The sequence below is a fragment of the Staurois parvus genome, unplaced genomic scaffold (genome assembly GCF_062004578.1).
Source record: "Staurois parvus isolate SC_StPar_1 unplaced genomic scaffold, SC_StPar_1.0 ptg000024l, whole genome shotgun sequence".
Lineage (NCBI taxonomy): Eukaryota > Metazoa > Chordata > Amphibia > Anura > Ranidae > Staurois > Staurois parvus.
The window spans coordinates 2,012,771-2,024,535 of NW_028317820.1; the positions used below are offsets into that span (position 1 = coordinate 2,012,771).

The window sequence follows — 11,765 nt, forward strand, 5'->3', positions numbered from 1 at the left end:
AGCAGGCATTGCTGCCATTTAAAGGATTTAATTTGCACCTAGAAGTGGAGATCACGTGTGTTTTTCAAAAAAGCACAGAGTCACATGCATGGACATTTTTCTTTTTTCACTTATGATGTATATAAAATGTGTGTGAATTAGGCACTATTTTATGTGGGTAATTGATATACTATATAATTTTTTATTCACTAATTTATTCACATTTTTTTGTATATTGGAATTTTTAATTATATGCACGGTATAATAGGTTTCTTCACAGTGTGTGTTGAACCACTAAAGCATAAATACATTTGGTTGCACTATTTTTTTCTCCCATTAGAGGGAGGTATTAGTGTGTATTATATAGATTTGTCACAAAAGAATATGAAATTTATAATATTTCTTTGAATGCACTTTAATTTTATTTATTTATGTGATATAAGCGCTTCACTATTTTTTTCTTTTTGTTTGGACTTGTTGGTGTAAGTTGAGTGACAGCAGCTGTATAATAAAAATCATTCCATTGAGCACAGGAGGATTTTTTACATGTTAAAATATATGTTACAATGACTTTATTATATGTAAAAAAAAAATCTGAAGAATATATTTTACTGGCCCAGTGTCTGGTCACTGCTGGGACTTGTAGTCCTTATTACTGCTGGTGGAAAAACAGAGGGCATGATGCTATCTCCAGTATTTTTATTGATCAGTAGATGTTACAGGAAGGGGCTGAGGCTGTGCTAGATTGTAAGCTCTGTGCTCCACCCAGGGTGTCAGGAACATCCATCACACTGGAAGGGGTCTGCCCATACCATACATAAGGAAGGAACCTCATCACCCAGCTGTTGTACCAGTACCAGTGTGCAGTGGCTGGAGGATGGGGGTGGGTTGGGTTGGCTTTTTGGTCAGGGGTGGGCTAGCAGTACCAGCTTGGGGTGGCTGAAGGATGGGGGGCTAGCAACGTGATCATGGGGTGGCAGGAGGACATGAGGGAGGTGGCGTAAGGGCTACATCAGTACCAGTGTGAGGTGGCTGGAACGGGAAGAGGGGTTGCGGGTTGGCCTAGCAGTACCAATGTGGGATGGCTGAAGGACAGTGGGGTACCTTCAGATTGCTGACATATATTCAGTCATCTCCTGTAGTACATCGGCAGTCTCTGCTCATCTCCTGTAGTATATCTACAGTCTCTGATCATCTTCTGTAGTACATTTGCAGTCTCTGATCATCTTCTTACGTACATCTGCAGTATCTGATCATCTCCTTACGAAGATCTGCAGTCTCTGATCATCTCCTGAAGTACATCTGCAGTCTCTATTTTCTTACATACATCTGCAGTCTCTGATCCTCTCCTGTAGTACATCTGCAGTCTCTGATAATCTCCTGTAGTATATCTGCAGTCTGATTATCTCCTGATTTTCCTAAAGTACATCCGCAGTCTTTGATCATCTTCTGTTGTACATCTACAGTCTCTGATCGACTCCTGTAGTATATTTGTAGTCCCTGATCAACTCCTGCAGTATGTCTGCAGTCTCTGATTATCTCTTTTAGTAAGTCTGAAGTCTCTGGTCATCTCCTGTAGTATGTCTACAGTATCTGACCATCTCCTATAGTATGTCTGCTTTCCCTTTAGTTCTATTAAATTTTATATGTTTCAATTACCATTTTTTAATTGGGCTTTTACCTCAGCAGCAATTTCATTTTCACTAGTGCTGTGATTACTGCTATTAGAGATGAGCGAATTTCTCAAAAATTCGATTCGGCTGATTCGGCGAATTCCAGTATGAAATTCGATTCGATGCGAATTTCTTCGCTACGAAGTTAACTTATTAAAAGGGTTTCTAGGCTTCAGAGAGCCTTTAAATTAGTGCAGAACACTGTACCTTTAATTTAAATGCCCTTGGAGATGAGGAAGGAGAAGGAGAAGGAGAAGGATGAGAAGAAGGAGAAGGAGAAGGATGAGAAGAAGGAGAAGGAGAAGGATGAGAAGAAGGAGAAGGAGAAGGATGAGAAGAAGGAGAAGGAGAAGGATGAGAAGAAGGAGAAGGATGAGAAGAAGGAGAAGGAGAAGGAGAAGGATGAGAAGAAGGAGAAGGATGAGAAGAAGGAGAAGGAGAAGGAGAAGGAGAAGGATGAGAAGAAGGAGAAGGATGAGAAGATGGAGAAGGAGAAGGATGAGAAGATGGAGAAGGAGAAGGATGAGAAGAAGGAGAAGGAGAAGGATGAGAAGAAGGAGAAGGATGAGAAGAAGGAGAAGGATGAGAAGAAGGAGAAGGATGAGAAGAAGGATGAGAAGAAGGAGAAGGATGAGAAGGATGAGAAGAAGGATGAGAAGAAGGAGAAGGATGAGAAGAAGGATGAGAAGAAGGAGAAGGATGAGAAGGAGAAGCAGAAGGAGAAGGATGAGAAGAAGGAGAAGGATGAGAAGAAGGAGAAGGATGAGAAGAAGGAGAAGGAGAAGGATGAGAAGAAGGAGAAGGAGAAGGATGAGAAGAAGGAGAAGGATGAGAAGAAGGAGAAGGATGAGAAGAAGGAGAAGGATGAGAAGAAGGAGAAGGATGAGAAGAAGGAGAAGGAGAAGGATGAGAAGAAGGAGAAGGAGAAGGATGAGAAGGAGAAGGATGAGAAGAAGGAGAAGGATGAGAAGAAGGAGAAGGATGAGAAGAAGGAGAAGGATGAGAAGAAGGAGAAGGATGAGAAGAAGGAGAAGGAGAAGGATGAGAAGAAGGAGAAGGATGAGAAGAAGGAGAAGGATGAGAAGAAGGAGAAGGATGAGAAGAAGGAGAAGGATGAGAAGAAGGACAGTTCTGTGACAGTTTCTGTCTATTTCTGACAGTTCTGGGACATTCACTCCATACAGCGGTTTCAACCGCTGTATGGAGGGAATGTCATAGAACTGTCAGAAATAGACTATTTCTAACAGTTCTGGGACACTCACTCCATACAGCGGTTGAAACATTGTATCTATTTGTTTCCATAAATGGATCCATTTATGGAAACAAATAGATACAATGTTTCAACCGCTGTATGGAAGGAATGTCCCAGAACTGTCATTAATAGTCTATTTCTGACAGTTCTATGACATTCCCTCCATACAGCGGTTGAAACCGCTGTATGGAGTGAATGTCCCAGAACTGTCATAAATAGTCTATTTCTGACAGTTCTGGGACATTCACTCCATACAGCGGTTGAAACATTGTATCTATTTTTTTCCATAAATGGATCCATTTATGGAAACAAATAGATACAATGTTTCAACCGCTGTATGGAGTGAGTGTCCCAGAACTGTTAGAAATAGTCTATGGATCCATTTATGGAAACAAATAGATACAATGTTTCAACCGCTGTATGGAAGGAATGTCCCAGAACTGTCATAAATAGTCTATTTCTGACAGTTCTGGGACATTCCCTCCATACAGCGGTTTCCGGCAAAAAGTGTATGTGCAGAGTTCCTCTATTCTGCAGATACACTTAGAGGAGCTCTGCAGATACACTTAGAGGAGCTCTGCACATACACTTTTTGCCGGCTTGGAATTATTCTTATTTTCATCCTACTTCTTCTTCTTCTTCATCCTCATCCTCTTCTTCTTCTGAGGATGAGGATGAGGATGAAGAAGAAGAAGTAGGATGAAAATAAGATTAATTCCAAGCCGGCAAAAAGTGTATGTGCAGAGCTCCTCTAAGTGTATCTGCAGAGCTCCTCTAAGTGTATCTGCAGAATAGAGGAACTCTGCACATACACTTTTTGCCGGCTTGGAATTATTCTTATTTTCATCCTACTTCTTCTTCTTCTTCTTCTTCTTCATCCTCATCCTCATCCTCTTCTTCTTCTTCTGAGGATGAGGATGAGGATGAAGAAGAAGAAGAAGAAGAAGTAGGATGAAAATAAGATTAATTCCAAGCCGGCAAAAAGTGTATGTGCAGAGCTCCTCTAAGTGTATCTGCAGAGCTCCTCTAAGTGTATCTGCAGAATAGAGGAACTCTGCACATACACTTTTTGCCGGCTTGGAATTATTCTTATTTTCATCCTACTTCTTCTTCTTCTTCTTCATCCTCATCCTCTTCTTCTTCTTCTGAGGATGAGGATGAGGATGAAGAAGAAGAAGTAGGATGAAAATAAGATTAATTCCAAGCCGGCAAAAAGTGTATGTGCAGAGCTCCTCTAAGTGTATCTGCAGAGCTCCTCTAAGTGTATCTGCAGAATAGAGGAACTCTGCACATACACTTTTTGCCGGCTTGGAATTATTCTTATTTTCATCCTACTTCTTCTTCTTCTTCTTCTTCTTCGTCATCCTCATCCTCTTCTTCTTCTTCTGAGGATGAGGATGAAGAAGTAGAAGAAGAAGAAGAAGTAGGATGAAAATAAGAATTCCAAACCGGCAAAAAGTGTATGTGCAGAGTTCCTCTATTTCTGACAGTTCTCTGACAGCTTCTTCACATGTACAGCGGTTGAAACATCTGTATCCTAAATGGAAACTAATAGATACAATGTTTCAACCGCTTTACATGTGTTCCTTCTGTCAGAGAACTGTCAGAAATAGCGGAGCTCACTGCAGGGACACTTTTGCCGGCTGATCGGGAAATATTCGATTCGCGCACCTGAAGTAGGCAAAATTTCGGATTCGACGCGAATCGAATATTTCCTGAAATTCGACTCGAATTCCGGTTCGCCTGGTTCGATTCGCTCATCTCTAACTGCTATATCCATTTTGGAAGCAAGCCAATTGTTTACTGTTTAAAAAGTGCATATACATTGTAGAATACTTCACATGTTGTTTTATGGAATAAATTGTAATGTTACAGAAATTACATTATTTTTGGGTTGAGATTTAATGACCGAGGACAAATGTGGGTCCTGAGGTTGCACAGGTTAAGAACCACTGCAAATAGAGCACCTTTGATATTTGGTGGAACAGAAGATTAGCATCATGGATATGCAGCCGACAAATCTGCGGCAACTGCGTGATGCTATCATGTCAATATGGACCAAAATCTCTGAGGAATGTTTCCAATACCTTGTTCAATCTATGTAACAAAGAATGAAGGCAGTTCTGAAGGCAAAAGGGGGTCCAACCCGGTACTAGCAAGGTGTACCTAATAAAGTGGCCGATAAGTGTATACTGTGCACATACGCTCCATATGTGTATTTAGCTGTTTAGGGAGTTCAGGTTTATACTACAAATATATATATATTATTTTGTTTTTTCATTAAGAGTTAAGTCTATGACCCCAGACCCTATTTTCATGCAAGAACATTGGTGATGTGCCATACTTACTGATCTGGGCACAAGCCTCTATGGTCTCTTGTAGCGTCAACATCTTAAATCCTCGATTGTCAATCATGACCAGAGTGTTGGTCAGTTTATGTTCCTGTCTTTCCATAGTCACGCTACCCTGAGACATTCCAGCCCCTGCCACATAGTCCTCATCTTTTCCCACGCAAATACAGGAGTTGATAAATGAAGACTTTCCATGCCCGAGAAAGCCAAAGCCCTGAATGGCCAACCTCTGGAATTCATGTGTGCTGAAGTTAAGAGTATTTCCAGGAGTGTAACGAGTAATGAGCTCTCGTATGTTTTCAGGTTCCTGGGCCATGGCTGAAGCAAGACCGCTAGTAAAAATGATACTGAGCAGGATAACAATACGTTTATTTTCTGTTTTGAAGACTTATCATGTTAGCATCCAAATTAAAAGGTATGCGCTAATAACAAACTTATACAAAAGTGTATATCATCATCCAAAAAACATTAGTGTTTTAAATAAATTATAGTGTCCAAACATAAATTAGTGTCCAAAAAAAAAATATATATCTTCAGTGACTTGAACCAATTGTGAGAAATCCACCACCAAAGGAGATTAAATGAACTCACCAGAGCTAATGGCTGGTCAGATTATAAACCAGCAACAACGCTTGTGCTCTGGGAGCAATGAACCCGATGTCCAAATAGATATGGTGATGTTTCAGATACTTCCAGATAATAATAATCACAGCCAAACAACTTTGCAGCCCAAGCTCTTATGATGAACTTCTCCACTCTTTCTCATACCTCCATGAGAGCATGCAGTACACTCAGGGACAAAAAAGAGAACATAATGGTACAATACGTTTTTTTCATTTATCTCTTTAATAAAAAAGGTATAAGGAAACTCACAAACAAGGTGTCCAACAGACACCAGCTTCAATCGCAAAAAAGGGTTGAGATACAGTTAACGCTCACCGCAGATCTCTCCCATACAGCACAGACCAGCAAGGCTCTCTAACGTCCACATCAAGTAGGCTACGCCCAACCGGTTTCGTCACACCGACGTCATCAAGGGGCGGTACAGATGGGAACGTCAGACAGCTCTTATAAATACCACCCTTCATCTACATAGTTTTAACACCCAGCCAATCACTGCGTTCCTAGTCTCCTTAATCACTCCGGCTAGAACAGGTGTTTCCCAATTTAATTATACATATACACTCTATTATATAAACAAAAAAGCTAAATATATATACCCTGCAGGTTTGAATCAGCACAATACCGTTCTCCTTCAAAATCACCCACAAAAAAATATATAAAAATAAAATAATAAATATATGCAGAAAAGCAATATATACCATCCTGTGCATGGCTCTTCAAACCACAGAAAAACCCTTAAAGGGCCATGCACAGAACTTAAAGCACAACTCTTCTCATACACAAAAAAATTTAAAAAAATAAAAATTTTTTTTTTTATAAAAATATAAACCAAATTAAAATAAACTATATATAACGATCACTACATGTGATCAATATTTTAAAATATTTATCTTAAAAATTAGTCAAAAAACAATTTAAATCAATATCTATGTTTAAACCTCTTGGTACTAAAGACTCCAATTCATATATCCAAAAAGTCTCCTTTTTTGATATTTCTTTAATCAGATCTGAACCCCTCCAATGACTTTTTACTCTCTCAATTCCATAAAATGTCGCTAAACTCGGATCACTATTGTGTCTTAATTTAAAATGTCTTGAAACACTATGTTTGTCAAACCCTCTCTTTATATTGTTCAAATGTTCATTTATCCCTAGTCTTCAACTGTCTCCCTGTTCTTCCAACGTACTGAAAATGACACGGGCATTCCAAAACATAAATCACATGAGAGGAATTACACAAAATAAGTTGTTCGATCTTATATTCTTTCTTAGTTATATTTGAAATAAATTTCTTCCTCTTTATTTTATTCGATCTATTTCTCGTTCTACATGCTTTACACCTGTTACAATGAACAAATCCCTTCAAATCGGGAAAAAAATCCACCTCTTTTGGTGGATCTAGAACATTATGCACTAATTTCGTCCTTATAGATCGATTTTTCTTATAAATAAATTTCGTTTTTTTTTTTTTTTTTTTTTTTTGGGATGATCTTTTTCAATACCTCATCTTTTAACAAAATCGGCCAATATTTCTTGAAAATACTCTCAATCTCTTTATACTGATTATTAAAGTTGGTAATAAAAGCCATATCAAAGTTGTTATTCTTTATCTTTCTACTAGACAGAAAAGTACTTCTATCCTTTTTATCAATCATTTCCCTTTCTGTTGACAAAAAAGGTTTTTTTATATCCTTTCTCAATAAACCGATCGATCAATACATCAGTTTGATCAACAAAATCTTTCCTTAAACTGCAATTCCTTTTAATTCTCGTAAACTGACTTCTTGGGGTATTATATAGCCATTTAGGATGATGTCCACTTGAAACCGGTATATAGCTGTTTTTATCAATATCTTTAAAAAAAAGTTTTAGTATAAATCTGTCCATCATATTTATATAAGATCAAATCCAAAAAATTAACCTTTTCAAAATCTTTAGTAACAGTAAACTTCAACCCATAACGGTTTTTATTAATATAGTTTGAAAATCCTTCAAGATCTATTTCAGAACCCCTCCAAATTACTATAATATCATCTATGTAGCGCCTATACAGCGCCACCTGTGGCCATAATTCTGCGGAGAGATCTGCGGTGAGTGTTAACTGTATCTCAACCCTTTTTTGCGATTGAAGCTGGTGTCTGTTGGACACCTTGTTTGTGAGTTTCCTTATACCTTTTTTATTAAAGAGATAAATGAAAAAAACGTATTGCACCATTATGTTCTCTTTTTTGTCCCTGAGTGTACTGCATGCTCTCATGGAGGTATGAGAAAGAGTGGAGAAGTTCATCATAAGAGCTTGGGCTGCAAAGTTGTTTGGCTGTGATTATTATTATCTGGAAGTATCTGAAACATCACCATATCTATTTGGACATCGGGGTCATTGCTCCCAGAGCACAAGCGCTGTTGCTGGTTTATAATCTGACCAGCCATTAGCTCTGGTGAGTTCATTTAATCTCCTTTGGTGGTGGATTTCTCACAATTGGTTCAAGTCACTGAAGATATATATTTTTTTTTTGGACACTAATTTATGTTTGGACACTATAATTTATTTAAAACACTAATGTTTTTTGGATGATGATATACACTTTTGTATAAGTTTGTTATTAGCGCATACCTTTTAATTTGGATTATTGTTGCCAAAATTTATTTTGGGTGGGATATGCTGCTGACACTGTGGTGTTTTTTGTAAGTGGCGCTTTTTTCTTTTTTAATTTGTTATCGTGTTAGCAACCTAAACAAACAGTTAAGAATGAGGAAGAACAAAATATATGATTACTCATACCTGTACCAAAAAAGGTGTGACTGCAAAAGACAGTAGAGAAGACAGCTCCATTCAAAACCAAAACAATTACTTTGACTAGAATTGGAATTTAAAGGCTAAGTTCACCTTTCAGATCATGTTACATATTACACTTATATTTAGGGTGGAGCATGTAACATGTTCCAGCTGCTGCCGATATTCCCCCCAATCTCCCTCATTATGACAGCGGTCCAAAGACCTTCTCCCTGCACCCTCTATCACAATTAAAAATCCGTGTGGCCCTGCGGGGTTCTGCCCACAGGGCTGCGTCATTCACTCACAGGAGTTGATTTACTAAAACTGGAATGTGCAAAATCTGGTGCAGCTCTGCATAAAGACCAATCAGTTTCCAGGGTTTTTTTTTTGTCAAAGCTTAATTGAACAAGCTGAAGATAGAAGCTGATTGGCTCCCATGCATAGCTGCACCAGTTGGTGCACTTTCTAGTTTTAATAAATCACTCCCACTGTTTCCTGTGAATGACTTGAACTACAAGTACCTTCAGCCTTTGCGGCTGATGGCTTGTAGTTCTGAATGAACTGCAGGGGCACTGATGAGCAGCCTGGCAGCTTGTAAACAGTCAGCCCAAATCAGACATATGAGCTGAAAGCTGCAGGACTTGTCAGCAAGAGACTGACATCCACTGATCACGGGCGAATTGCTTTCTGGGCTCCTCCAAGAAAACATAATAAATGCACATTTTTTTCTGCAAAAATATGTGCATTTAGTATTTTTTCTAGAAAGGTGAACTTAGCCTTTAGGAAGCATAAAGAGTGGAACAAATTACTGTATACAATATAAAAGTCTATCTACATGCAGAGGCATCCCTAAGGTAGGTGTCACCCGGTGCGGTAACACTTGGTGACACCCCCTCCGACGATCCCCGCAGAATGGATCGGATTTTCTGTACAATGTACCTTTTCTTGGAGTGGGTCCGGTGTCACCCCATATAGGTTGCATGCTGACGAGGATCGCACTGCGTGACCCTGACCGCATGGGGGAGACACCGAACCCGCTCCAAGAAAAGGTAAGTTGTAAAGAAAGTCGACGATCTGATCTGATCCATGCTGCGGGGATCGTCGGCTTGCTTTACAACTTACCTTTTTGTGGAGCGGGTCCGATGTCACCCCGTGCATACCGCACCCCCCGCCCCTGCCTCGGGACGCCATTGGCTACATGTAACAATGAGAATCCAATGTTGACCTAGCATCAGATACAGTATATTGTTTAATGTTGAGAGCATGCATGTTAAGTGATGTCAGTGTAACATTTTTAGGTATTTATTACTTTTCACAGAGATCACTTTACTCCCCTTTTTCTCTCCAGAAAGGCAGAGGCATCTTTGATCCTAGATTGTAAGCTCGAAAGAGCAGGACCCTTGAACCCCTCGTGTATTGTATTGTTACTGTATTGTCTCATGTTCTTTCCCCCACTATAATGTACAGCGCTGAGCAAACCTTTTAGCGCTATATAAATACTGTATAATAATAATAATCTTTGTTCAGGTATCATCCAGAGTCCACATCTATAAGAGATGACACAATCATATAAACTCAAGATCCACCTTTATTACTTCTTGTAAAAACAGTACACAGAAACAGTGGAGGAAGGCATGAACGGGTTGGCGCATTTTACACTCTCCTTAAATGAGAAGTGCAGGATTAAAAAAAAATAAATAAACTTACATACTCACCTAGGTGGATGCAGCATCATTCCGATGCTGCACCTGTTCCCCTCCACCTCTAACCCTAAGTTCACACCTAAGTGTTTTCTGCAGCTTAGTGCGTATTGCTGAAACGCAGTACAGTCCATTCAACGTGATTTCTTATGGGTTCACAACGCCGCGTTTTCACCGGGTGCTTTTTTTTGGAAAGGGTCAGGGACTTTTTTGAACGCAAAACGTTGCGTTTTTTGTTCTATGGACTTCAATGGGAACGCTGCAGAAAAGCATGTATTGTGTTTTTTTATGCGTTTTGCATTTATAAAATGTGCAGCAACAAGAAAAAGGAAAAAAAAGAAAAAACCCTGCAAAACACATAAAAAACACAAAAACACAAATGCAAAATCACAACGCAATGCAGAAACACACCGAACGCAACCTGCATAGGTGTGAACCTACACTAAGACTGAAAACCGAGCGATCAAACACAGCTGATCTCTCGGTTCTCGGTCTTCAGTGAGCAGGGAGCTGTAGGTGTTCAGCGGGACCCCATTCTGTCACTGGGAGTGAGGTGGCAGAGGTTTGCTGGACAGGTGTAGTGGGCATAGGCTCAGCAGTGTCCCTCCTAAATGCAACAGTTACAGCAACAAGTGTCTTGACATGAAACAAATCTCTTATCAAAGGATCTCTGTACATTTAATTACTACACACAGTGCACGGCTCATCTATAAGTTGGGGGCTGCCTTAGGGCTGGTTTCACTTGAACACTTCCTCCGCCCAATCCCAGGCATTGGTGAGTGCATGCACACACACCCCATGTGCAGGGCGATTGACCCAACCCCCAGTAGCCCAAGAACCCGTGGGCTTACAGCAAGTGAAACTGAATCCAGCCCACATACGGACCATGGTTGGTATTGATTTCCATTGGTGTTCTAGGGTTGACACCTCATCCCTTTAAACCCGAACACATATTAATGACACAGGTTCTGGGACTGATTGACCACTTCAATACCGGGCACTTTTACCCCCTTCCTGCCCAGGCCAAATGTCAGCTTTCAGTGTTGTCGCACTTTGAATGACAATTGCGCGGTCATGCAACACTGTACCCATAAACATATGTTATCATTTTTTCACACAAATAGAGCTTTCTTTTGGTGGTATTTAATCACCACTGAGTTTTTTATTTTTTGCTAAACAAACAAAAAAAGCCTGAAACTTTTGAAAAAAAAAATCCTTTTTCTTCGTTTTTGTTATAAAATTTTGCAAATAAATAACATTTCTTCATAAATTTAGGTCAAAATGTATTCTGCTACATGTCTTTGGTGAAAATACCCTAAATTAGTGTATATTATTTAGTCTGTAGGAAAGGTATAGAGTCCACAAACCATGGTATATATATACAGTATCTGACAATTGATCAATGTACTG

General features: G+C 39.4%; 1 protein-coding gene across 1 annotated transcript in view; it reads right to left on the reverse strand.

The window, feature by feature from the left end:
- Window positions 1-5,635, reverse strand: part of LOC149472070 (uncharacterized) — a 32,692-nt gene extending 27,057 nt beyond the window's left edge. Inside the window, exon 1 of the mRNA XM_089693446.1 lies at window positions 5,253-5,635. Within this exon, the coding sequence (XP_089549572.1) occupies window positions 5,253-5,571 (319 nt within the window). The 5' untranslated portion in view covers window positions 5,572-5,635. The remainder of the gene's footprint in view (window positions 1-5,252) is intronic.
- Window positions 5,636-11,765: the final 6,130 nt, after the last annotated feature.